The sequence below is a fragment of the Manis javanica genome, chromosome 2 (assembly GCF_040802235.1).
Source record: "Manis javanica isolate MJ-LG chromosome 2, MJ_LKY, whole genome shotgun sequence".
In the NCBI taxonomy this organism is placed as follows: Eukaryota; Metazoa; Chordata; class Mammalia; order Pholidota; family Manidae; genus Manis; species Manis javanica.
In genome coordinates this window covers 3,222,545-3,249,911 of record NC_133157.1, presented here as the reverse complement: position 1 = coordinate 3,249,911, position 27,367 = coordinate 3,222,545, and the positions used below count along the sequence as shown (strand labels likewise).

At 58.7% G+C, this 27,367-nt stretch overlaps 1 protein-coding gene across 2 annotated transcripts; it reads right to left on the bottom strand.

Annotated features, from left to right (window-relative positions):
- Positions 1-533: 533 nt before the first annotated feature.
- Positions 534-27,367, bottom strand: FAM163B (family with sequence similarity 163 member B). Of its 2 annotated transcripts, none has more exons than XM_073222031.1 (3): positions 27,230-27,367; positions 3,109-3,224; positions 534-2,408 (listed from the first exon to the last, which is right to left on the bottom strand). In XM_073222031.1, exons 2-3 carry the CDS (start codon positions 3,199-3,201, stop codon positions 2,007-2,009), a joined length of 495 nt encoding a protein of 164 aa, XP_073078132.1. In that variant the 5' UTR covers positions 3,202-3,224; positions 27,230-27,367; the 3' UTR covers positions 534-2,006. The 2 variants fall into 2 exon arrangements, with proteins under 2 accessions (XP_073078132.1, XP_036863672.1); XM_037007777.2 differs by lacking the exon at positions 27,230-27,367 and adding an exon at positions 26,704-27,011.

Sequence of the window (27,367 nt, the reverse complement as noted above, 5' to 3'; positions counted from 1 at the left end):
CATTGAGGGGACACTGCAGGTTCACTGCGGCCCGTGGGCGGGGCTTACTTGAGGCCACACTCTCAGCGCCAGTAGAGGTGAGCCACGGTCACCCTCACCCAGGCCCCGGGCCTTCCTGCTGTTCCCCAGCCCTGTGCTCTGTCCCCGTGCCCCAGTCCCCTTCCTCCCAACGCTCCCTGGGCCCAGAGCATTGTCAGGGCTCCCGGAGCTCCGAGTTCAGGCCTGGGAGCCCGGAAACACACGTGGCTGGCTGTGGCTAGCCCTCCGTGCCTGACCCTGCGCTGGACGCGGCCCCTCCCGAGGTTCCAGAGAGGGGTCTGGGCTGGCCGGGAACTCTGGGCCCACCGAAGCCAGCAGCAGGGCGGCCCTGGAGCGCCCCCCAGACCCCACAGTGCTGCAGAGTGAACACACGTGGATGAGTGCATGTTTCATTTCAAACTGGTATCAATCTATACAGTGGGTAGGGATCAGAAGGGGAAATAGGGAACTGGGACAGAATAGCCACAGGAAGTGCCACCTCCCAGCCCTTGACCCCCACCCCCCTCCCCAGCCCACCCCCCAAGATGATGCATCAGAAACAGACTCAGGGTTCCACAAAGGAAGGGGAGGCGGGGGCTTCGGGAAGCCGGTGTGAATTCCACGAGCAGGTCCAAACTGAGACGGGGAGAAAGGGAGGAGAAAAGAGCTGAGATGATAAAAATAGTCTTCACTGACTCTGCTCACGTCCACGCCGCTCAACTCATTGGTGCTTTCGGCCAGAAGCGGGTGCTCAGGCTGGGTGGCTCAGGGCCCTGCAGTGGTTTGTTTGCAAGGAAGCTGGCTTAGCTGGGGGAGCTTGGTCCGATGTCCTGGGCAGAGAGGGGCTACCCTACCTGGGGCCGCTCCGCCACTGGCCCAGGGCAGAGGGGGCCCAGGGAGAGCTGGGGCCCTGGGGCCTGCAGGCAGGAAATCATGCCTCTGACTGGGTGTAGGAGCTGAATTCTCATGGCTGGTGCTCCTCGGTTTGGGGCATTTCTCTGCAGTGGCTATTGAGCATCAATTCCCCAGCTGGAGAGAAGGGGTTGGAGACTGGGTTCCCAGGGAAACCCCCCCCACTGGGCGCCTGGAGGAGATTGGGCTCAGCTGGGGTTGTCACATGGAGCTGGAGCAGGGGAGGGGTGGCCGGGGGCCTTGCTTGCTTCCAGGTCCTCCTGAGAAATGTGGGGCAGGGGGGAGAGCTTAGGTTTGCCTTCTCTAGGGACCAGAGCTAGGGGGGCTCCCGGAGGCTGGGGCCCAGGGGCAGGAGGCCCTAACCTGTCAGGCCTGAAGAGTGGGCTGTGCACTTAGCGTGGACACTCCTGAGGCAGGTGGTCAGCACATGGCTGCTCCCCTCCTCTGCGCTTCCCTCTTATACGAAAAAGCCAGTCAGGGCTGCACATCCCAAGGGCCTGGCCACCCGTGAAACTCCCCCTTCTGTGGAGACCTGCAGGGGGGCCAGCCCAACCAGTGTCTCAGCCGAATGGGCCTTGAAGCCAGAGGTGTGTGTGCAAGCTGGGAGGAAAGGGACAGAACACCACCATCAGGGAAGGCTTGTGCTGCAGGGTCCCCAGCATCGCGGCCACTGCCCCTTCCTTGAACAGGCTGGTAGGCGGGGAGTGATGTCGTCAGCCCTGCTCCCGAGATGCCCAACTGGCTGGGGCTGAGGTGGAGGCTGCTTTCCACTACCCCTTCCCTAACCAGAGCCCGGCCTCGAGAGGCTGTCTGCCATCAGGACGCCCGGTTCACCTGTGCCTGCGCTGTGCAGGCCTTCTAGCCCCAGGCCGGGTCCTCCCACCCCCCGTGGCCACGCTTGGTTCCCTGGGCCTTATCCTTGCAGCGAGGCCCAGAGCTCCCCGACGGAGCCTCGAGATGACCGGGATCGACTGGAGGAAGGCCAGGCTTAGCCCAGGTGCAGGCCTGGGGCCAGGCTGCTGTGTCCCTGAGATCCCAGCACGGTCCCGGGACTTGTCAGAGCCGGAGCGGGCAGCTCAGACGTCGGTGCTGATGCTGCGGCTCCGGGAGAAGGCCTCCCGCATGGCGGACAGGCGGCTGGGGTTGAGCGCCTGCAGGCCCTCGAAGCCCCCGGGCGGCAGCCCCACGTCCTCCTGGCTGATGCTCTTGTAGGCGATGCGCTCCCCGCCGTTGTGTACACCCCTGTCCTCGGGCTCCTGCAGGAAGAAGGTCGGGGGCTCGTAGTGGGAGCAGCTGCGGCAGAGGGTGCGGGCCTGCGGGGACTTCTGGCTGAAGGAGGTGGAGGCGGCGGGGTAGAGGGCCGGCCCGTCGGTTAGCGCCAGGCTGCGGCTGGAGAGCAGCGGTGGCAGGTGGGAGCGCACGGCGAAGTCGGGCTCCTCCTCGGCCTCCTCCGACTCGTCCTTCTTGCAGCAGTAGTACTGCGGGCAGAGGGCTGGTGACCGCCGGCTCCCACCCCCGCCACGGGCTCAGGGAGGGGTCGGCTGGGCTCGGGGTGCAGTGTGGCTCAGGCAGCCCGTTCTGGCCACCCCTCACGGCGCCTGCTCCTCCAGGCACCCTGTTAGATGTTCTGCAAGGAGGGACTTGCTCATTTGGTGCTTACAGTGTCCCGAGGCAGGTGCAATGGTCACCTCCATTTTTCAGGTGGGGAAACTGAGGCACAGGGAAGTCTGGCAACCTGGAAGTGGCAGAGCTGGGGTACAAGCCCAAGCAGTCTGGCCCCGATCTGGACTGTGCAGCCTTGCTCTGCATATACATACGGCGTCCTCCCACTCAGGAAGACATGGGACCTCAGATAGCCCAGGAGTGTGGGTCGCGGGGGACAGTATCAGGTGATGGAGCAGCATGGCCCAAGTGTTCACCCTTACTCTCTGGATTGGCAGCTGTGTGCCATTTGCTCAGTGCCCTGCCCTCTCTGAGCCTCAGTGGCTGTACCTTGCCGGGTACCTGCAAGCCCTGGGTGGGCAAGCCATGGAGCTGTCATCAGGCAACCCTACAGGTGGAGCCTGGGCCGGGGCTGCCAGCTTTGCACCGTCACGGAGACCCGACTCTTCCCCGCTTGCTGGGCCCCAGCCCTCATGGGGGCTCCTGCCCTGCCCCCCGCCCCATCCCTGGGTGTACCTGGAGCCGGCAGTAGCACAGAACAGCAATGATACAGAGCAGAATCACAGTCGCCAAGATGCCCCCGGTGATGACCACGGTCCCGGCTGTCATCCGCCCCCTTCTCCATCAACGGCCTGCAACACACGCCACCAGCCTTACCACCTCAGCGCCTCCTCATTGCCAAGCAAACTGTTCTAGTTTAGAAAGTGGAGACAGCAAGTCACAAGGGAAAATAAAGCACCCAGCACGTGCACACAGGAGGCAGTGCCGGGCCCCGGGGTGTGGCAGGAGGAGACCCAGGCCCATCCTGCCTCGCCCCCTTCCAGCCCGCTTCCGTGTCTGTGGAGGGTGATGCCAGTAACACCCCCCACCTGGGCCCATGGGGTTCTGTGGCGATTCCGCCAGCATGTATTTCGGCACTTGGCTCAGCAGGTCCAGCTGGGCTCTACAAGCTCCTGCGTTTTAAAACCTCCTGAAATGCCATCAAGCTGAACGTATGGTTTTATGACCTGCTTTTTCACCTACCAAAATCATCTTCATTTTTCCAGATCATTCAATTTTATTCTGCAACATAACTTTTAGCCATATTCCATTGTATAATATCACCGATCCCTTTTCTTTAAAAATTTTCATTGAGATAAAATACACATAGCATACACGTTGCTGTCTTAGCCAATTTTAAGTGCACAGCTAGGTAGTGTTAAGCACAGTCACACACTATTGTGCAACCATCTCCAGAACTTCATCTTTCAAAAGTGAAACCCAACTCCTTTTTGATATTTAAGTTGTTTACATTAAAAAATATCTTAAGCGGATGTTTCAGTGTTTCTGTGGCTAAGTAATTGGAGCCACTTGAGCTACAGGGCCTACTTCAATTACGTTTCCAGGATAAATTCTCAGAAGTGGGATTTCTAGGCCTAAGGACATGCCCTTTGTAAACCCCTTCTTATAGAATATGTCAAACAGAAGTAGCGACTATGAACCTCGCCATCACCAGCTGCGATCTTGTTAGTTTTTCCATCTGTCCAGCTGGTGCTGATAAACTAGTTCTCAGAATATAAGAACCCCGACTTGTGGCATTTGCTGATTCCCTGGCGTAAATATTCTCATTATGGCCCGGTTCAAGTCACCGAGGTCTAAGAACTGGCTTGCAAAGTTCCCGGATGGCTAGGAACCATCCCTCACAAACTGGTGGCTGTGGGCCCACCACCCAATGCAGTTTCCCGTGCCTCATTTTATCTTGCAGGGGGATAGCATGTGGGGGGCAATTGAGTATATGCATTAGAGATCCCAGAGCATATCTGTTTACTCATAAATACTTCAGTGCATCTGACAGATGAGAACTTTTTAAAAAATGCCCACTCTATGTTTAGCTTTCCCCACTCATCTCCAAAGTGTTTTTTTACAGTTGGTTTGTTCAAATCAGGATCCCATTGTGTCTGGCTCTTCTGACTCAGGGACGGTCCTGTTCTCTCTCCACACCCCATGTTGTTTATAGAAGAGACTGGGCCATTTATCTTACAGAATTTTCCATGTACTAGAGCTGTCTGGCTTCCTCGAGTGGCACGGTGACTGTTTTGTAGTGGCACTGTGACCTCACTGACTTTTATACATTTGATGTGTTCATCATTCCTTCTGATGTTCAAATGATCCTGCTGGGAATGTGGGATCGGAGCCCCCATCAAGTCAGCTTTCCTGTCATTTTGATGGGACCCCCACTAATCCCTGATGGCATTTCGCTTTAAGGTACAAGATATCCCGGATCTTGCCCCAGACCTGGGACACCCTGGGTCTCTTAGTGGGTAGTTTGTGTAGAGAACATAGTCTGGGCACTTGGGCGCTAACTGCCACTGGGTGCCCATTGGTTCTAGACTTTTCCCAGTGCCCAGAGCTGGGGAATATTTTTTTTGGAAATTATTTTAGGAAGAGAAAAATAAGATCTGAGCTTATACTGTTATTTCCACTTAAAATTAGAGATTACGGGGGTTTCCTTGTTAAAATCTGAATGTCTAGATGACATTCACAGTGAAAATCTTGTTTTTAATAACATTTTATTCTTTATTTGCTTTTTTCCATTATACATAATAATTTAAGTAACATTACCAATGTTTTTACTAAAAAGTCTATTGAGTGGAATTTGATATTTGTTGTTCTTTTTGTTCATATTCCCTCAGTTCTCATCCCTTCAAGTGACTCTTTCAAAGTCACATGGAATAATTTTTAGTATGATTTCTATACCAACTTGATACTTAGGTTCACTTATTCCAATTAGTTCTTACCTTTAAAAAGTTTTTGATTTAACTTTTTCTGCTTTTCAATTGTAGAAAATATTCGTTTCCAAAGTCAAAAGCATAAAACAAGGCACATCCAGAGGGGATTGCTTCCACTCTCTCCCCCACCCACTCCACCCCAGAGGGAACAATTTTACTTGGGTTTTCGGTTTTTCCTTCCCTCGCATCTTTCTAAAAATCTAGCAGATACGTATTTCCTTCCCCCCTTTAAACAGACCTGGCATCCTCCGTGCACCTTTGGCACCTGCCCTGTTTCCCCCTTGCAGCCTATTCCTGAGTGTACCACATATTCCCTGGATGCACCCAACATCCGCAGGGATCCCTCAGAGCTAGGGACAGCAGGTGCCTCACTCCTTTTCACAGCTGCATGGTGCTCCATGGTGTCGGGGAGCCCAGCTTACTCAGCAGGCCCTGTGGGTGGGCATCTGTGTTACTCCCCAGTTTTTACAGTTGCAGGAATGCGCAGCAATGAGCTTTGTGGTACGCACATTTCTTAAGTTTTGATAGACACTGCCAAAGACTTGCTGGAATTTAGGCCAAATTTTCCTCTTCCAGGAATGTTTGTGAATAACTGACAGACAGGATTTGTGTTCAGAGACTCAGGATCCGGGCAGTCTGTGAGTTGGAAGTGAGGGGCTACGCCCCTGCACTGGGGCAGGGGTGCTGGGAAGGTATGTGGCAGAGTTGCAGGCACAGTGGATTCCCGGGAGATGCTCCAGCCAGACTGGGGAGGGTCAGGCGGCCTGGGAGGGGGACATGTATGTGTACTGACATGGGCAGTCTTGCCCAGGCAATGCTATGTATCAGAGGCAAGGCTGGGACAGCAGCCCAGCCCCAGACAGAGGGCAGAAAGGCAGATCTGGGCGGACGCAGAGCAACGAGGCAGTAAGACACAAACTCACAGACAGCTCCAAGTTCAGACAGAGGCGCAGACAGGCAGACCCAGACAGCTGACCGACAGGGCCTGCGTCGGGAAGACACAACGCAGGCCACACAGAGCAGGAGCCCGGGGACCCCCACATTCTTGGGCGCCCTGCCAGGCAGCTCCAACCCACCTTAGCCCCTGGGGCGGTCGAGGCTAGCTGTCCCACCAGCTCTGCCAAAGGTGCTGGCTGACCTGCCACCAAAGCCACATTCGTACCCCTGCTGCCACCCCCTCTGGTGACAGCTTGCTGAGGTCAGGGTGCATGTGTACCACAGGCTGAGCTGATGCTCTTCTTTCTCCCAGGAAATGGAATTGGGACCTGGACACTGGCCAGTCCCTGCTGGCCACTTGACTGTAAAGTTTAGAGACAGGGTGCACAGAAAGCAGCCTGGAAGGCATGTCCAGCTATGTGCACGCAGAGCCAGAGGAGCCTGTCTGTGGGAGGGAGGGACAAGGCAGCCGGGGAAAACCAGGCTGTGGCCCTGCCGCACGGGGTCCAGTTCCCGCCCTGGATCTGCAGAGTGACTTCCTGTACCTGCGTTGTCCTCCCACAGCACCCCGGCGGGGCGCTGCCTGGGGTCTGCTCTGCTGCCTGCTCTTTGCAGCCCAAAAAGAGAAATGCAGTCCCACTTCCTCAGAGAGGGAGCTCATTAGGCTCGGAGAAGTCAAGGGAGGTCGTGTGGGTGTTAAACTCCACCAGGAAGTTTAGCACCCGCCAGTCCCCTGTATCCCAGCTGGACCCCCAGAGCCAGCCTGCTTCTGCCTCAGTTAGTCGTAAGCTGGGCTTCAATTGCCTGCCCCTCTCTGCCTCAGTTCCCCCCTCTGTAAAATGGAGAGAACATCAAGGGTGCTGCCAGACAGCAGTCATGCTGTGCTGATCGCTGTTAATATTTGTGACCCTCTTTGATCTAAACCCTCCGTCAGGTCCCGAGGGTGCTGCGGATTGGCGGTGCTGGCCAGAGCTCTCCCTCAGGCCTGAGACACACACGGCGCCTTGTTCCCCCGGCTCTTGGGGCCCCTTCAGCAGCAGGCAGCCTGCTAGCGTGACGGGAAGGGTGCCGGTGCAGGCCAGGCGCCCTGGGCTGTCAGCAGCCACAGCTCCGACACCCGGCCCCATCCAGCTGGAGCGTCTCAGCCTTGCTCTACAGATACACACATGCCGAGGGGCAGCAACACCCGCAAAAGGCGCCAGCCCCAGCCAGCAGACATGCATGCCACTGGCAGCTCTGCTCACGCCCCAGCCTGACATCTGTCCACGTCAACTTCAAACAGCTTATAAGAGCAACATGGCCTTCCTCGGCCCCACCCTCCTGCCACCTCTTTGCCTTGCTGTGCCCTACCTGCAGGATACCCTCCCCTCTGCCCCTTCAGGGCCCACCCTGTCATCAGGGCTAGAACATGCCTCCTCCTCCAGGAAGACTTCCCAGATTTCTCTAACCTTGAGATGCCAGTGCTTGGACAGGGAGGCTGAGGCCAGTGCAGAGGGTGGAGTGGGGGTGGAGGGTGACTCATCCATGACTTTACACAGTGAGTTCTCAGCCAGATGCCCAACTCCCACAGCTTGCTGTCTTCACTGAACTGTCGCCTTTCAGACCTGTGCCCAGGGCATTCTGCCAAGCTGGACATGGAAGTGATGAGCCTGAGGGGCCCCCATCCTGCCCAAGATGGGGGACTGCTGGGGAAGGTCCTGCCATAAACTCGCTCATAACCCTGGGTCAGAGGTGTCTCTGTGGGCTTCAGTTTCCTTATCTGTAATACGGGCTTGTCAGGGTTTAGACAACCACTCCCTGCCAGCTCTGGTATGAAGGATCTAGGTTTGTATCAAACCAGCCCTGCCAGCCAGGGGCCCGGATTACAGAAATGCATGACAAACTTCAAGGACCACAAATGTAAAAAAGTGCCAATGGGGGTTGCACACACTTGGAAGCATGCTTGCCTGGGAGCTCAGAAGAAACTGGGCCGACCCCACTGTCCCCTGGGTCCTGGGAACAGCTGCATACCCAAGACACAACCAAGGGCTTTGGGGCTCGGGTGGACTACATGGGGCTTCCTGGAGAAGGAGGCTTCTGAGCTGTCCTGGAAGGATGGACTGGCTGGCCGGGGAGAGGAAGGGCTGGGCCCTGGGTGGAGGGACAGCGCAGGCAAAGGCTGGGAAGCGGAGCCGTACGGCAGGCCCAGCAACAGCCTGGTGGAGGCTGCACAGCCTGCCTCCTCCAGCTCTCCCTGAAGCCTCCCGCACTGCCAGCCAAGACAATCTGGCGAGGATTGTGCTGAATTGTTAATCTTCCCCCTGGGACCATAAACGGTTTTAAAGCTTTATAAACGGCTTTGCTTCCCTGTCCCCACCCCTGGTTTTTACAGAGACAGGCTGCGAGATGGGGCCCTTCTGTGCACGCCACCCCCACCCCTAGAGTCTGTGGAGGGGGCCCGCAGTTCCCCACTCACAGCCCCACGTCTCCTGGAGGGCAGGCCGGCGGGGGAGCCAGCCGCTTTATGAGCTGCAGTTGTCTCCTGCGGCACGAACACCAAATGGGGTGGTGCCAGGGGCCGGGGAGCAGGAAACACCTGGCAGCAGAGCCAGACGCCGGCCCTCCACCTGCCTCCCCCCAACAGAGCCCCCTCCCCAGAACGACGTCCCCTGGCAGAGGCCCCCACATGGCTGCCATCTGGACCACATGTCCCACACTTCGTTTGAGACGTCTCGTTTCCTCTGTTCCTCCCGTTCCACCCCACCTCTCCTTGCCTTGAAGACTGCAAGGGCCGAGTCTCTGCAGCCTATTTCTTGTGTGCCCCGGGCCCCCAGCCCCAGTGCCTCACGTGGTGCAGGGCACACGACAATGCTTAGTGGAGGCCTGTGCCCACCGGGTCCTCCTGAGATGCCCAGTGCTCCCTTAGGAGCCAAGGAAAAGCCAAGCCCTGCATCCTCCACACTGGCCAGGCCCCTGCTCATCTAGTCCAGTGACTTCCTAGCACACCAGGCTCCAGAACACGGGGACGCCTGGTAAACACGCAGACGCCAGCCTGGGATCTGCTTGCTGACCAAGCAGACCTTGCGACCATGTGACGAGGGTGCTGCTCATTCCCAAACACGGAAACCAAGGCTGGAGGGGCGGAGGGCTGGCCCTGGGGGTCCCAGGGCCGAGCCAGCCTTAGGACCTGGGTCTGCTGCCTCTCTGCAGGCCTCTCCCACCCCGGTGTCTCGTCAAGGGCTGACGGAGAGCCAGCACGCCTTTTCTTCCACAAACACACTTGTCTGCTTACAAAGTGCTTCTGTACCTGGACGCCCAAGGGCCCCGCGCACCGCGAGCGAGCGCGGCTGCGGAGTTCCTGTCTAGACCTCCTCCACATTTGTTCCTAATTTCACGCTCCGCGGGCTCCCAGATTCCTGCGTTTGGTAATAAATAGATGGGGAAGTGCTCGGCAGCACTGCGGCTGGTCTTAGATATTATCCAGAGCCTGGCCGGGTGGAGAGGCAGCCGAGGGGGCCTGGGGGCCTGGACCGGCAGGTCCCAGCAGCACCTGGAGAGTCTCCCCCTTCCTTCCCACCCGGCCCCCACCCCACTCTATCCTCAGCCCGGATCAGCTCAGCCCCTGGAGCGCTCGGCAACTCCAAAAGGCAGGCCGACCAGGTGCACGGGGCCCGGTGAGCCGTCCGTCCCTTTGCCCACCTCCGCCTCAGAGGCCAGGGAAGGCCCTCAGCAGGGGGCTTGGTGCTGCCAGGAGGGGGGGTGCTGGGGAGCCAGCGTTCAGGGAACACTGTGGACCCCCCGGGTCTGGCCCACTCTGTGGCCTGGACTGCCTCAAGGGACCACCAGGAAGAGCACGAAGGCTGTGCCATTTTGCTGGCCTTCCCCGGTGTTCTAGTAAGTTCTCCCAGACCCCCACTGAAGAGCCCCGAGGGGTCTGTGCTGCGAGAGCAGGGGCTCAGCTGTCGTTCTTGGCTGGGCTGGACGCTGGGAACAGGGCAGGATGCCCAGCAGGGGCTCAGCGCAACTGTGATGAATGACACAGCGGTCCTGCAGCTCTTGAAGCATGAACCTGCATTTCTAAGGTGGACCCAGGCAGGGCGGGAGAGTGGGGCGCGGAGGGAGGCCGCCTCTTTTTCTCCGGCCTCAGATGGAGGAGGTCAGGGTTAACAAGAGCCACAGCGGCCACCCTGTGGGATGTCGGCCTCGCCTTACTGCCCGGCTTTCCCCCTAGGGGGATGGCAGCTACCCCCAAAGTCACACCCACATTCCCCAGGCCTTGTGGGAAGCAAGGGCTCTGACATATGTCTGTGACATTACCCCACTCACATATTCTAGGGGTAAACTGAGGCTGGAGAACGAATCCACTGAGCAGGCAGAACACTTCACTGGATGGACACCCTGTTTTTGTGCCCCTGCCCCTGCCTGGCACACTGTGGATGTGGGAGGCCAAGGAAGGGGTCCATGGACTGGGAAGAGAGAACTCGAGGCGGGATCAAGGGCCTGGGTGGTGTGAGGCCCTGGGCCACAGGCAGAAAACTGAAGCGGGTTTGCGTTACCTGCGCTTAACTTGCCCACTGCCTGGGGAAAGTGGGCACTCCCAATTGGGTGGCCTTCCTGTCCCCTGGCATGGTCCCCTGGCAGTCACTGTCACCAACCTCAGGAGCCTTCGAGGAGGCAGGCAGTGGCAGGAGGAAGCCTTCCCGGCTCCCATCAAGAGGCTGGGCTGGAGCTCCCTGGGGCCCCAGGTACTCCGGGGCAGCAAGCAGTGCCTGGTAGGGCTCCGGTCATGCCAATGGGAGGCCCGGCCTGCGGGGCCCTTTCATGAGGCAAGCTACCTCACTGTTTATGGCCCTGGGAACCTGATCCAAATTTAAGGCCGAGTTGTCAGGGCCGCCCTCACGCCTGGGGTCCCCACCCCTGCACCGTCTTACTTATCCACAGGTGAGGACACTCGGGTACACTGCGGCATTGGCCAAATGAGGTGGCACCTCCTGGCTCTGTGGGGGCTAGGTTCAGTGCTGCAGAAGGCTGAGACGCTACCCCTCTCTGTGCAGTGGGTGGCAGGGTCGCCGAGAGAAGGAGCCTTTTTCAGTGTCACCCTGGATGCCTGCCAGTGACCCTGAACTGCCTCCCTGGACTCCAGAGTGGTGGTGGGGGGGGGTGGGTGTAAGGAAGGCAGGACACCAAGCCTGGAGGTTGAGCTCAGCAGTGTCTGGCCCTGGGGTTCCAGCAGCCCCGGGCCTCTCCTGGGTGACCTCCTTGCCGTCTGAAATAAGCTTGCTCATCGGTGACGACGCTCATGGTTCCCACCCCTCTCTCTGCCCAGAGTCTCTGGTGATTGTGACACAGAAAGGAGCCCACTGTTCAGCACAGGAGTAGCCGAGACCTGACCTGGCCCTCCTGCGGTGCCTCCTGTCCCTGCTGCCCCACCAGGGTTCCCAGGCCTAAGTCTGGACAGGTCATGGCCTCCCCTTGACACCCGGGGTGGCTCCTTAGTGCTGTTGCCATCTTTGAACTCCACCCTGCCCTGAGCGCGGCCTCTGAGCCCCCATCTGTAATCCCACGGAGAATCTGAGCAGGCCTACCATCACCCATTTTGCAGCCAAGGAGACAGCACCAGAGTGCTGCGCCCAGGGTCCTGTGGTTAGGGTGAGGGGCGGGGGTGAACTTGGTCTCTCCCACCTCCCATCCCCCCAGCTTGCCTATAGTGGGGTGTCTCAGGGGTGCACTCCCCTTCCTCTCCTGCAGAATGCAAGCCCCAGGGGGACAAAAGCCTGGTCGCCTGTCTCTGTGGTCCCTGCTGAGCCTGGTGGTAGGAGGGGCCCCAAAACACAGTGGGCTTGAATCAGGTTGGGTCCACTGGGCAAGCTGGCATGGAGCAGCCCTGAGCAGGAAGGGAAGGGATGGGTCTTGCCCCTGGGGTCCCCACCTCTGGCACCTGCCCCCCAACACCCTCAGGCCAGTGTGGGGGTCCCAGGCAGCAGAAAGGCAGATGAGATGCACCCTTCAAGAACCTTCTGTGTGGTGTACCCATGCACAGGCAGTGTGTCAGGAAGTGAGGGAGGGAGAGCAGGCCTTGACACCCGGGGTGAGCCGGTGCAGAGGGTACTGGATTTATCTTTCTTCGAAATAACAATGGGCAGAGTTGGGTTTGCAAAATGCTTTCTGCTGCTTGACTTAATTTTTTTCTTTTCATCTTCCTCTTCCAAGAACTGAGCAGCTCCTGGTCCCAGTTCAGGGCTTGGAAGGCGTGCCGGAGGGAGCACGGGGCCAGGATTTGCTGGAACAATGGGAACTTCCATTTATTAAACACATACTATGTCCTGCACTGAGCCATGTGCTCTACCCTCTGTACCTCCCTCAGCCCAGGTGCTACGAGCATCTTCAGGCAAAGAAAAGGAAACTGAGGCACAGAGAGGGCAGCCTGTAGGAGGCCACACAGCCAGGATCCGATTCCAGGCCGTGGCCTGTCACCGGGGCTCAGCGCCTCTGGCTCTAGGAACCCTAATGATATTCACTAAAACCCTGGCGGCTTCTGAGCCTGGCTGAGCAGAGCAGCTGGGCCCAGGGTCACTCAGCAGGGACACTCAGCGGGACACGTTCAGGGCAGGGCTGGGCTCCGGGCCCCTCAGCAGCAGAGCTGTCTGGAACCAGAGAGGAGGCTCTCAGGGTGAGCCCAGTCCCTAGTGGGACAGCCTCCCTACTGGGCCTCAGGCATGTGTGCCTGGGTGGGGTGAGACTGCTGCAAAGGGGCCCCACACAGCAGCCTGCCTCCTGCCCCGTTACAGCCCACCTCCCTCCAGAGCCTGAGCAGGCCAGCTCCCCAACCAGTGCCAGCCCCTCAGGGGTCCCCGTCAAATCAGAGACTGTCACCAGGGCTGCATTAGCATCCCCTGGGGACTCTGGACTGCTGGGCTCCCCCCAGAAGTTACTGCTCAGAGGCCCAGGTGGGCTCAGAATGCTCCCAGGGAGCGTGGATGCTGCCGGGCCAGTGGCCAAGCTTCGACAACCACTGTCCCAGATGATGGGCCACAGAGCAAGTCTGGACCAGTACTGGCTCCCAGCTGCCCTTGAATAAAGCCCACACTCCTTGGGTCCAGCCCTGGCACCCCACCTCAGCTCTGGGATGGGGACCGTGCTGTGGCTGCACATGTGGGTCTCAGGGCCCATGTCCGGGGAGGGGGATGCCCTGGGAGCCGTGCCCACATCCTCTTGGGTGACTAGCTCCCCCTGGCCTCAGCTGTGCTCAGGCCCGGCCCTCTGCGGGGAGCCGTGCCCCTCCGCCGCACCCATGCTGCAGCTGCCCCTCCATCCACCTTCTCACGAGGCCCCCCTGCGGGCTGTCAGCTCCATGAGGGCCACACCGCCGGCCTCACGCTGACACACAGGCCCTGGCAAATGGTGGGAGCCCCGTACCTGCCTGTGGACTGAGTCACGGGCCAAGGCAGAGCCCCTGGGAGCTGAGCACTTGCAGGGAGGGAGCCCAGAGGGAATTATGGGAGGAAGACCAGCTGTGAAATGACTCCTGCAAGAGGGCTGGAGGTGGGGGCAGGAAGACTCTGACCAAATCGCGTGATGACCATGTGACACCGGGCAAGCCCCACTGTCCCCAGGGAGCCTCGGTTTACTCATCTGTCAGAGCGGGATGGTGAGCACACCTGTGTTCCCAGAGTTGTGGGGAGACTGGGGGCATCCCCTGCCTTAAGCCGCCTCACCATCCTTGCAACCCCTTGCATCCTTACTAACCGCGTTTTACAGATGAGGAAAGCTGAGCTCACAGAGATGATGTCACTTGCCCACAGGCACATGGCCAGTCAGAGGAAGGAAGGGGTGGGGCTGGGGGCCAGGGGGAGTTTTCAAAAATGCCAGCCACCTCTGGCTTTCAGTGATCAGACAAGTACCCGGCCAATGCCTGGGAGCCGGTTACTGTGCTGGGACCTGGGAGTGGATGGGGAGACGGGGCCACTGTCCCACACTCCGGGGGACGGAGTGGTGATGCGTGAGAAGCAACGCAGGGCAGAGGGTGAGTGCGGCCAGTGCAGGCTCTGGAGGAGAGACGGGGCTTCGGTGACGGGGGCAGGCGGCAGTGCACCCCGCCACCAAGAGCCCGGCTGAACGGCAGCACCAATACCTCCCTCTCTGGCCCCAGGGGGCTGCCACTGCCCGCTGCAGCCGCCATCCTCACCTTGCAGCCTTGCAGACAATCACTTCCAGACCTCAGACTTCTTCACTCGTGAGCTTCAGCATCACCTGGGAACTTGGTGAAAGGCAGGGTTCAGGTCCCACCCGGACCCACTGAGTCAGAAATTTGGGGAATGGGCCAGCAACCTGTGCTTTTGCAAGGTCCCAGGTGAGCAGCAGGCTACACCCGGGCAGCAGTTAAATCCCCCAGGCCTAGCCCCACCCCAGGCCGAGTAAGCGAGCCTCTCAGGGGTGGGCCCGGGGCACCAGGACTCTTCGCGGTGGCTCCTGCTGAGCTGGGAACACAGACGCCCACGGACACAGGGTGCTCCGGGCAGTGCTGCGGGAGAAGCAGAGCCCCCCTGCGGGGCCTCATCCAGCCCAGGCGGTGCTGGGCCCTGACGCAGGCTCCACCCTCCGAGGGCTCCCCGATCCCGGTGTGCCTGTCCCCATTTTGCAGACAAGAAAACAGCAGGGAGGCAGCATGCCCCAGCAGAGCTGGCAGGGGCCGGCATCCCCATCTCAGCACTGCCCTGGCTCTACAGCCCAGGCCAGACCCCGACTCGGCTCCGTGTCCCCCCCCACAGCTAGTTTCAGGCAAAGCCTGCTGGTTGGCTTCCCGACGAGCCCTGGAGCCCAGAACTGGCTTCCATGGCACCTTTTACCACCCCCAGCCCAGGCCCCCCTCAGTGAACCCATCTGGGCCTCCCTGGTTTATTATGCACGTCCTCCCATGAGCCCTCAGCACAGCCCTGATGGGTTCCTGCCACCCGGAGGCCTGGCTCCGATGACTCCTTCTGCAGGCGACCAGGGTTCACGCCTGTGGGTGCCATCTCCTCCTCCTGGCCCAGGCCCCCCTGGGAGTCAGAAAGACGTAGATGTGAGCCCAGGCTGTCCTCCTTAGCGTCAGGGTGACCATGGGCCGCAGTCCCCTCATCTTTAAGTGGGATGTTAATGCCTGTCTCCAGCCCCCTCCTCCTTTCCATGAGTACCAGCAGTGTGCCCAGCACTGTGCCGCCTCCCCCTGGCCCTCTGGGAGCAGCACCCTGGCCTAGGGCCTTAAACGCTGCCTGCAGGCTAGAGAAGCTGGTGGGTGCAACGGAGGCCCCACCGACCTCCTCTCCTGTGCACTTCCACTTGGAAGTGCCTGACCCGCCTTCTCTCGGGCTGTGAGCTCTGGGACACGGCCCACCTCAGCTCTGCCCACCCAGCCCAGGGTGCTCAGCGAGAGCCTCTACGGAGAGGACTGGGAGGCCAAACAGGGCTCTTGGGTAGGGGCATTTCTGCAAGTATACTAACAGGTGTTATTTTGATTATTTTGTAACAAAATAAGGTCACTCCAGCAGACTGTGCTACAGTCTATTTTCCTTTTCATGTCAGCACGTGGAATCAGGGTTCTTTGCAGGGCACCCCAGCAGTGTGTCCAAGCAGCCCCCTCTGGAACACAGCTCTGAGCATGGTTCTCCTGGTCTGGGCCCCAACCATCTGGTGTTCTGGGCTCTCCGAGCTTTTCTAGCCTTCCATTTGCTATCCCTGCAATGCTCCTTAAATGGGTCTGGCTGAGAGGTTTGTTCCCCAGGCCTCTCAATCACAAACTTTGCATTGGCTGGCCTCTGGGCCTTCGTTGGCACTCTTCCATGGACCTTTAACTCCCTTCCAGCTCTGCTTATTGAAATCCCTTGCTATCCGTTGACATGCTCCTTGAGCAAGCCTTCCCTGACGCCCATCCCTGCACACAGCTCCCTCTTTGGGGATCTAGTTTCACTCACTGTCCACACTATGCACTTGCCATTTATAATTTATCAACAACTCGAGAAGAGACATTCACTGAACTCCTGCTGCATCTTGGTTCCTGCTCTGGGTCCCTCTCTTTGCATCATTTTCAGTCTTGTGAGGGGACACAGATGGGCAGAAGGAGGGAACATGCAGGGTATTCACGGGGAATGCCAGTGAGGAGAGGTGGCCCTGAAAAAGTGATGTGGATACTGAGACGTGAAGGACAATTAGGTGACAATGGCAAAGAGCATCCCAAGGGGAACCAGCACTTGCAAAGGCCCAGTGGCAGGCAGAGCAGGTGGGCTCCAGAAGCCGGAGCGATAAAGCAGAAGAAAACGGCATGGGGCAGGCCAGCAGAGACCCAGCTGCCCAGCAGGTCCATCATGCCCGCTCGCCTCCCTTCCTGCTGCAGCGTGGTGTCCCTCCCTGAAATGCTCCCTACCTAGACCAGCTGTCCTCACATTTTGGATGCACTGGCTCTACCTGGGATTAGAGAAAGAATCATTTGAGGGGATTCTAAGGAACAACACTGGGAGCTCATGCAGGCCCAGGAATGGTCCCTGCTCCCACCTGTGACCGAGGAGAACTTCACAGCTCACGGAGCACGGGGCAGAGTACTCAGGGCTTTGGCTAAACGCTGCTGGCTCCTGCCTAACAAAGCACACAAAGCTAGAACCGAAAGGATCAGACTGTTTCCCAAAAGCAACATCCCAGAACAGGGCTCACAAGGGAGTGTAGGGTTCTAGCCCTCAGCGAGGCAAAATTCACAATGTCTGGCATCCAGTGAAAAATTACCTGGCATTCAAAGAAGCAGAAAAATACAATCCACAGTGAGAAAAATACAATCCACAGTGAAGAGAAAAATCAGTCAATTGAAACTTACCCAGAACTGGCGCAGATGATAGAATTAGGAGACATCAAATAGTTAGTATAACGTTGCCCACGTGTTCAAAACACTAGAGGAAAAATTGGGCACATTGAACAGAAACACAGACGATGTTAAAAAGAACCAGATCAAATTTCTATAGGTTAAAAAGGCTACAGTGTCTAAGATAAAAAAAAAAACACTGGATGGGATGAATGGCATCGAATTCGATACTGCCGAAGAAAAAGCGGGCTTAAAGCCACCAATAAAAACTATCCAAAATGGACAGCGAGAGCAGAGACAGAGTGTGAAGGAGCAGAGAGCTGCAGTGGGCTAGGGGAAACCTAGAGGGGCCTGATGCGCGTGGAACGGGGACCCCCAAGGGAAGGGGGATGCAGAAACATGAAGAGGAGACATACTGGCTCAGAAATTTCCAAACTGGATGAAAACTAGACCCCCAGATTCAAAACACGCAATGAACCACAAACACAAGGAACACGAGAAAAACACCAAGGAACGTTATAACAGAATCGTTTAAAGCCAGCAGCAAAGAGAAGATCCCCCGAGCAGATAAGGCCACGCCACAGGGAGAAACAAAGATAAGCATGATGGCAGCCTGTGTGTCGGGAACGGGAATGCGACATGCATCTTCAAAGCACGGAAAGGAAAACGTCAACTGGACTTTTCTATCCAGCAAAGAACATTTCTGAAATTAAGGTGAAATAAAGAGTAGCTCTGGCATTGCCTCTTTTTCCTGACTATAGAGTCCTGGAGGGCAGGGTCCCCAGCCTGGCTCCTGGCCTGTTTGGACCTGTTTCTGGAGGGTTCTTATTTGCTCACTGGGTTTGGGTCCCCAGTGGCCCAACCTGAGCAGTGGGATGAGGAGTCTCGTGGCCCCCATGGAGGACTGGGTGGACTCCGGCTTGTCTTGGGGCAGGTCCAGGTGGTTGACATGGCAGCCATTCAGTGGCTCTCCCCACGGGGGACCCCAGCTGCTTGGAGTGACCACAGGGTTGCAGGTGGGAAGCACATTCTACGTGACACCCTGGGCCTTGAATTCGCCGCACTGATCCCCATAAGAGTGTGAAAGCAAAAGAGAAATCATCGTAAGGTTTTGAAAAACAACAAACCACGACATGTATGTTTTTTAGCTGTTCACAAGGTCACAGGCAGTTTCCATGGCTACAGCTGTCAGCTGCGTGCGCCGAGGTGAGGAGGCAGCCGTCAGCACCCCAACAGATTAGGGCCCTTGGACAATTTCAGCCCTGGGACAGGCACCTGGCTGCGGGACTGGAGGGAGGGGGCAGGGGGAAATGTCGGTGGCCGGTCCCCACTCTTCCCCAGGACTGATGTCACTAGCTAATTAGAACCGCACTGTCTCTTCAGCCTTCAGTCGAAGCGGAGTTTTCAGGCACAGCATCTCCCTGGAGAGCAGCCCTGATTGTGGGGAGCACTGGGGCGCTTATCCTCATTCACAGGGTGTACTGAGACCAGGGGCTGGGACCCCAGGAAGCAGAGGCAGGTGAGATGAAAACCTGGGCCGCTGCCTACCTTCTCCAACTGCCAGGACTCCTGTGTCACCACCCCGGGCTACCCGGAGTACAGTGAGCGGCCCCGAGACGCCCTGAGATGCGTGTATGTGTGTGTGCTGCTGATGGTGAATGAAGAGCAGACAAGCAGGGGCGAAGGTAAGTCAAGCAACTTGGCCGGAGTGTCCAGCAGCTGCTACCACCCCATTTGGGCACTGCCCCTTAGCTCAATACCCACCCGGGCCCCTGTCAGGGAAGCCCAGCCCTGCCTTTGTCTGAGACCTGTGCAGCTCATGTAAGCCTGCCCAGCCTCTGCCCTGGGGTTTGGGGTGGGGTCGGTACTGGGGGCGGGGTGAGGTGTGGGCGACTGCTACAGTCCTCATGAGCTCGTGCAGGACAGGCCAGTCTAAGTGGGGGAATCATGGACCCCCAGAAGCTTTTTCTCCTCTTAGAATCACCATCCAAGATGGTCAACCCGAGTTGGTGGATCTCGAGCTCCAAGTCTCCCGAGGGAGGGGAGGGAGGTAGTCCCACCTCTGGCTCCTGGCCCAGTTCCAGGGTTGTTGCTCCTTTCTGGGTCACCCCAAGTTCTCTCCCAAGTGCAGACCACAAGGAGCCCTGAGGAGGCCCCCACCCGCCTGCGTGTATGCCCTCCTGGGGGCAGAGGCCTCAAGGGCTGGGGTCAGCCTGCCACCCAGCGGCACCCCCATTCTCACCTGCACCTCTTCATCTTCACTCATAGTTCCCGGGGCTCTGCCCCCCTCCCCGAGCGGCCCTGGGCCCTCCTCCCACACCTCGGCACTCTCTGCAGGGCTCAGCTGTGGGCGCTGCCACTGCAGCTGATTCGGCGAGGCTGTCATAAACTTGTTAGGGCAACTTGGCTGCCCTGAGTAATCAGTGGCGGCCCAGGCTTCAGCAAGGACCCCGCCCGATACAACTTGTTTTAATCAATTTTCCTTTGAAAAGAGAACTGGGCTCAGCCATTTTTGAGTGAGTGTAGGTGTGTTGTTGAAAGGGCCCGTCTTGTAGAGTAAACGATTTTTTAAACACTGGTGGGTGCTGTCAGTGAAGAACAGCAGCGTTAACCCCCGAGGGCTGGCCAGGAGTGGGGCCTGACCGAGTGAGACCCACAGCCCAGCACTACCTCCCGTGACGAGGCCCCTGCAGCTGGAAGGCAGGCACTGCCTGCAACAGCCCCTGCTGACCCCCTACTGCCTGCTGACTGGCCGCATGCCACGAGGCTGGCCTGCTGCCCTTTCCCGGAGCACTCGAGCCCTTACTCCCTGAGGAGTTTCCGGGTGTTGGGAGGGGAGACCTTGATGGGAAAACAGGTGCCATTTGTGGCTTAAAATGTGGGGTGTCTCAGTCCAGAGAGAGGCTGTGCAGAGGCTACTGCACCCCCTGGCAGATGACATTGGGCCTCAGAACAGCACAAAAACTTCCAGCCATCTGACAAACATCTACCAAATGCTCCTTCCCGTGCGCCAGGTGCTGGGCTCAACAATGGACAAAATCAACAGGTGCCCTCCTCAGGGGGCCCCCCATCCCATGCTGCAGGTGGCCCGTGGGGAGGAGCCCCAGAGCCAGGTGCTAATCAGGACCGAGAGCACATCACAGGGCGGACCTCCCGGGGAGTGGCATGGGTCAGGGAGGCTTCCCCAACGAATGCCGTGGACGCAGGGACCCACAGTGGCTGGGAGAGGTGTTCCAGGCAGAGAGGGCGGCAGGTGGGAGGCCCCTGGGGAGGAGGCATATAAATCAACCACAAAAGTGATTATTCCAGAACCACACCGTAAAACAAAACTTCTTTTCTGAAATGGAAATCTGTTTAGTAATTAGAGGGAACTCTCGTGTGGGAAGTTCCATGAAGGTAAAATTAAAGTCGACTATCTTGTTAATTTTGTAAATGGTTCACACCCAGCCAGGAGCCTCTTGCATAATGAGTGTTTGAACCAAACACACTCCAAACACAGGTAAATACCAGAAGCTTGCAAGTTGACGGTGTTACAAGAAGCTGCTGTTTTCCTGGTGAAATGTTAGACTTTTGTCACTGTCCCCCTTCGAACCAGAATTCCATCACCACATCCCGAAGCAGCCCTCTTAAAGCCGTTGCTGGGTTGGCAATATTCTGAGGGCAGATTGACGGGAAAAGGCATGTGGTTTCTGGCTCTAAATGTGGGTCCTTCCCAAGCCAGTCAGGTCTGCTGGACTCCCGACGGGCGCAGATGCCCCTGCAGAGAAAGGGTGTCTGGACTGGGTGTGTGCCTTTGAACCGGAAAAAATGAGCATCTTTATTTCACCTTAGGCAAGTTCCCAAATGTACCAAGTGAGAGCGTTTACCGAGGCCAAGTGGAAACATTTGGGGAGTGGGGAGTAAACACGACATCGCCAACACTGGGAGGCGAGGCCACAGGCAAGCGAAGGAGGCAGTGGCGCTGCTCCCAGGCTGCCTCCGCCTGCCGCCCCTGGGCAAGCCCGGGACGAGCCTACCTCTGCTCACGCTGCGGCCTGGCCTGCCGGCCTCCTACCACTCCTGGAGGAATAATCGGAGCTGACGCTAGGGGGACACGTCAGGCAGAAATAGTAAACCCTCCGGGTGCTGGTAGTGGAGGCAGGGCCCTGGGGTGGGGGTGGGGCCATGGGGCCCCCACTTGTCTGCAGCAGCAGGGCCCGAGGAAGCCTTTTCCAGCCCAGTAGAGACTGGAGGATGGGAGGTGCGTGACGTGAGGGGAAGCCAACCTCAGTTGCAACACTGTTTGAGGCTCCAAGACAACGAGACCCCCAGGAAGTGGCCAGCTGGCTCTCCCATCCGCACAGCAAGCAGAGAGCTGGGAAGGTCGGGGCATCTCCAGTGGGTCACTGATTATCAGCCAAAGTCTGCAGATGGTGCCCACAGCCTGGAACCTGCTCCACTCCACCCAATATGTGTCCTTCAGGGCTTAGCTCAAAGTCCACCTCCAGGAAGCCTTCCCTGACTGCTCTGGCCCATGGGGTATCTTCCCCCAATTTGGGATGCCTGCCACCTTGGATCCACGTTACAGCCCACCAAGAATGGCCCTTGCCTTGCCGTCTCATCTAGTCACAAGTGCACGTCTCCCATTGCACCCCCAGGAGAGCCTTCCCCATGGGATCACGCCATTGAACAAATCTGCAAACCTCCACAACACAAAGCTGGTATGACCTACATGCCGGCTTATGACACTCATCATGGGTGAAGCTGGCCTGCAAGAGGGGCTTTTGCCAGAAGCCAGCATGCTAGGACCTCCCCCACAACCCCAGTCAGCCAGGTACAGCAAGTAAATGAGAGAATGGGGTGCTGACATGGACAGATGATCAGCCTCTGCTGATGAAAGGACCCTTGGCGATGCCAGTGTGGCCGACATGCAGGTGCCCAACAGCACCGGGCTCCAGTGGGTGGCTGCAGCCTGGCAAGCCTGGGCTTTCACTTTGTGATAAACAAACGTGTGGATCCCTCGGCTTTTCTTTTACAGCAAGCATGCATTTCTTTTATTTAAAAATCCACTTGCTGTATATTAACATTTAATATATATTAATTAGAAATATAAGTAGCATGAGGGAGATGGGCACCCATGACAGCTTTCTGCAGGTAGAGCCACTTTTCTGTTTCAATAGAAGGTATTTTTTTCTAGAACAGTGTGTCTTAAACTTCACTGAGCACAAGAATTACCTGGGGAGCTTGTTAAAGCAGGCCTGGGGGTGCCTGGGAATCTGCATTCCCTGCAGGTCTGGGGACCACACCTGGAGTAGGCTGTTCCAAATCTACACTCACACAGTAGGTCAACTGGCAGGACACGAGCACAGTGACAGGAGAGGGGCCCAGGGCCGGACAGGTGGGGGAGAACCGAGATGCAGGGGGCAGTGAGGGAGCCGGGATGGTCCCCCAGTGCAGGGTGTGTGGCCTGAAGGCCACCTGCAGCTAAGCCTGGAAGTGGGCACCCGCAGGGCTGTCCTGGGGTGGAGCTAGCCTGGAAAAGAAGTTTATGCTGGGGCCCAGGAGTGCAGGGACTCCCCGGTCCAGTCAGCTGGCTTAGATATAAGGCGACACATCCTATGTGGTGGAGGTTATTATTGTCATTTTATGAATGAAGAGCCTGAGCCCCAGAGAGACCAAGTAACTTCACTAGGGACACACAGCTGGGACATAAGCATGGATGTAGTCAGCCCCACAGGCTGTGTTCTCATCCACTCGGCCACACTGCCAACCTGTCCTTAGTAGCCAGTGAATATGGTGGATGACACTGCAGCCCCAGGAGCCTGGCCTTTTTTGGGGCCCCAGCCCCGGCCCTTGACTGGCCTCCACCTGGGCCTCCCAAATGGCCCAGATTTCTCCCACCTCTGCCACCTGAGAAAGCTGAGCACAGGGCTGCAGGCGACTGATCTGGCCAGGTCAGAGCCCACTCCCATGGAAACCCCCGAGGGGGGCTGGCAGTGTATCCAGAGGACAGGCAGGAACTCCAGGCCAAGTGTGACCAGCGATTCCGACACTATGCTGTTGCCAGAGCAGGAAGTCCTCCTCCAGGCCCCCAGGGCTGCCCCTTCACTGCTTAATCTCTGCCTATCCTGAGTGCCATGCTGTCCCCAGCAGGGTGGGGGGACCTGCTGGGGTCCGTGCAGAGCAGTGTCAGTTCAGTCCCGGGCTGTCTGCCATCACCCCAACACACACATCTCACTCTTCCAGCCCAGGCCTCCATTGTGTCCCTTCTGGCTGGATGTAGCAGCCTCCTCCCGGGCCTCCCTGCCTCCAGCCTCACCCTCTCCAAGTTACCCTCCCCACTTGCACCAGCCCCAGGGTGTTCTGTAAAAGCCAATCTGGTCGTGTCCCTCCCCTGGTCATACATACTGCCTGCGGTCCCTGTGGACCTAGGGAGAAAGCCCACCTGAGAAGCAGGGCTTACAAGCCTTGCCCGATGTGATCCCCACTGCCCCCCCACCTCTAAGGCCCCAGGGCTCTCACCAGGATTGCCTGTTTAGTCCTCCCAGGTCCCCAGGGGAAAAGGGGCCACAGTCCCCATTACACAGCCCAAGAGCACAAGGCCCAGGGTCCCACTGCCAGGAAGCAGCAATGCAGGGCTTGGAATGCAAGCCTGGTCTGAGTTCTAGGCTCTTGGCGCAGTCCACCCTCCCCCAGGACAAGCTGGTCAGGTCCCCTTGGGTCCCCCCGCAGCACCCTCCACCCTCAGTCCTCAGGCATCCCGCCTGGGCCCAAGCCCTGCGGAGCTCGAGCCCGTTAGGGAGGGGACCAAATTCCAAAGGGAACAAAGAGCTTTGAAAAGAGAAGCAAGCCTGCCCTCCCCAGAGCCTCCACTGAGCAGCGGAAGGAGGGGAGGAGCTGGCAAACGCCCAAGGTGTCGGCTTGTCGGGCTTGTCAGATTCCCTCGGGCAAATCCAAAGGGACGCAGACCACAAGGAAAACCAGCGTCCAGAAGAGCTGCAAGCCGGCTGAGATGCCCCCAGCTGCCATGGCCCCAGCGGAGCCGCCTCAGGAGCAGACAACAGTGCCCAACGCCACAGGCCGGCTGGGTTTCTCAGTTGCCTGCTGGGTGCAGGCACCCCATTTTTGCCCATAAGGAGACTTGGTGATTTGCCCAAGGTAGCCTAGAATCCACTCTGTCCACCAGACAAGCTGCCTTTCAACCAACATGTAGATGCAGACTTGCCACTTTGGAGAACTGGCGGGCCAAGGGCTGTGCAGCGGGCAGGATGAAGGCCCTGTTCACACTTGGCCTTACCTCCTGCCCAGAGAGTTTAGAGTCTGATGTGATTTACTGAGACGCAGTAAATCTCTCCTGCAGCTCTGCCTGCTTGCTGGCCCCTCTGGAGCACTGTGATTACTCTGCTGGAGCTCACTGCCATCTCTGTAGAGCAGGCCCGGGTGGCTGGAGACCAGAGGCCCCTAAGCGAGGGTGGGTCCCTGCCCTGCAGCCTCCGGCCTGCAGAGCCGTGTGGCTCACCCAGAACCAGCACCAGGAGTCAGCAATTTAGAGCTGGCCCCAAAATGTGCAGGACAGGGGTGGTCCCTTGAGTGGAGGGTACAGTTGGTGGGACTGGGGGCTTGGGCTCAGGTCAGCCCCAAGGTTTCAAATCCCCTTGGCACTCCTCCAACCGCTTACCCATCCCAGCCTTACCTGCTCCATCTGGACTGAGATGAAAGAACTGCAGTGGCCCACCGGGGACACAACATGGTCCACCCATCAAGTCACAAAAGGGGGACTGAGGTCTAGAAAGGGAAAGTGACTTGTCCAAGGTCACCCACAAAAGTGGACAGAGCTGGGCAGGTAAGTCTTGGTTCCCCAAGGCTGGTCCCATTTTTTCCTGCAAGTGCCCCGATTCATGTGGGACACCTGTGCCAGCATAAGCAATGTGTGTCTTGGGGTTCCAGACTTGGAGGCTGGGGGGGCTCTGTAATGGGGGCCCTCCCCTCCCCCCTGGAGAGGCAAGGGTGGAGAAGCTATGACAGTCTGCCAGCTTCCTGAGCCGAGAGTGACAGCCTGCTCCAGACAGGCTAGCGAAGCTCCGCAGAGCGGCCCACCCCATCTCCACCCATGCTGGGGGCGCTGAGGCTGGGTGAGCCTGATGGTCCTTCCCAGACCCCAAACCCTTCAAAGAGGCTATTTCTAAACTTTCCAAGTAAATCCAGACCAGTCAGCCCTGCCAGAGACTTGGCTGATGGGGAGCCCAGAAGTCAGCAGGACCCAGGGCCCAAGTACCACCTGGTCTATTTCATCCTGTCATGCAGGTGCTCAGCAATCCAACACCAAATGAGAGGATGGACACAGCCCCACGCGGCTTGCGCCCCAGCCTCAGGGGCCAGACAGATCTGTCACAAGTGCCCAGCACAAAGGTCTCCAGAAAGCTTGTGGTCAGGCACAGAGGAGTAAAGTCACCCCTGCCCCAGCCTGGGAGGTCCCTGCACCCACCTGCTCAGGTAGGAAGAGCTCCGGTCACCCGGGCTCCATCCTCAGTGCCATCAGCAGAGGGGAAGGTGGGGAGGTGGACACATGTTCTGTCCCAGCAAGCCTGAACTTTCTGGGGGTTGGAAATTCTCATTGCACCTGGAAGCCCCCCAAGAGCCTGGCCTGTCACTGGGGTGGAGGGCAATGCTGGTGGGATGTTCCCTCTGGCTCTCCTGGGCTCCAGCTTCCTGGGGAACGTGAAACGGGGACATGCTGGCTCAGGCCTCCAAGATGCCCCCTGTTCTCCAGAAGGGTCAGTGGACTTGACCCTCGAGAGGTTGTCTTACAGCCACAGGGAGCTGCCAAGAAACACACTGGCAGGAGCCCTGTGCCCACTCGGTTCCTGGCCTTGGGTGTGCAGGGCGCTGAGTGGAGTGATGGCAGAGACTGGAGCATGGCTGGGAAATCACTCCTCGATTTTGATATTTGCAGTCTTTTCATTCCTGGCTGGGAAAACCTAAATGCCAGTCTGGTGCATTTAGGTCTGTGAGGTTAGTATGAGGACAAAGGTCGGTGTGAGGCTGGGGACAGTGTTAGAGGATGTGTTTGGGGCCAGCTCTACCACTGGCTGGCTGTGTGACCTTGGACAAGTGACCAAACTTCCCTGAGCCTCAGTTTCCTCATCTGATGCCAAATAGGGTCAATGCCCCTTTCTCATGGTATTGGGTGAATCGAATGGGCGACTATGCAGGTCCAGCGCCCAGCACGGTGTCCGGCGGAAGGGAAGTGTCAGTAAATGAAAGGTCTCAGCTCCTGGCAGCAGAGAGGACGGAGGCCAGGCCCCTCTCGGAAACTTTCCCTCCCCAGGTTCCCTCATGCCCTGGCCACAAGAGACCATGCGTCCCTTGACACAATGGGTGCCCACCTCTGCCTCAACCGTCTCCTGCCCCGCTCCGCTGGGTCTGCGTCCACAGCCTCCTCCGCAGGGCTCGCTTTGAGGGCGGCCGGAGATGGGACGGGGCCGCCGGCAGGAGCAGGGGCCCGGTGGAAGGCGGCCGGGGCGGGCTGCAGCGGGGGCTCCCGCCGGTGGGCGCTGAGCCTCGGCTTCCCCGCCCTGGCGTCTGCCCCGCGCCCGGCGACCCTCGCGCCCGATCGGCCCTTACCTGGCACCATGGGAACGGCGCTGCCCCGGCCGACCGAGGACTTGGGCGCACGTGACGGGGCGGCCCGGGGTCCGTCCCGGGCAGGGCGCAGCTAGTGGCCGCCGCTCCTGCCCAGGCCACGGCGGCGGCTCCTGCTGGGGCCCGGCGGGCGAGGCGGAGGCTGGGAGACCCCGGAGGCCCGCGGGAGCCGGCTGCGTGCCCGAGCGGGAGCCCCTCGCCAGCTGCGACCGCGGCAGCGGCTCCGGACGCCCGGGCAGGCTCCCTGCGAGCTGCACGCGCGCGACGCCAGCCCAGTCCCGGGCGCGGGGCGCGCGCTGGCGGGAGGGCGCGCGCCCGAGCCGAGCGGGGAGCGTGCCTGCGGCCCCGCGCGCGTCGCCGTCGGGGGCTGCGGGGAGCGGCCGGGCGCTGTCCCTGGTGCTGACGGCTGGTCGGCTCCGGGCGGGCGATGCTGAGCGGCCTCCGCCCTTCCCGGGGCGCCCCCCCCCACCCCCGCCCCACGCCCTGAGGGGTTCGCGCTGCTCCTCACCTGCTTTCCTGGCGCTTCCTGTTTCCACAGCGCTGGGATTTGGAGTCAGGCCGAAGCTGCTGGTGCTTATCAACAGTGCGACCTGGGGGCAAGTCCCTTAGGTGACGGGCTCTGGTTCTCGTCTTCAAAACGGGTCAA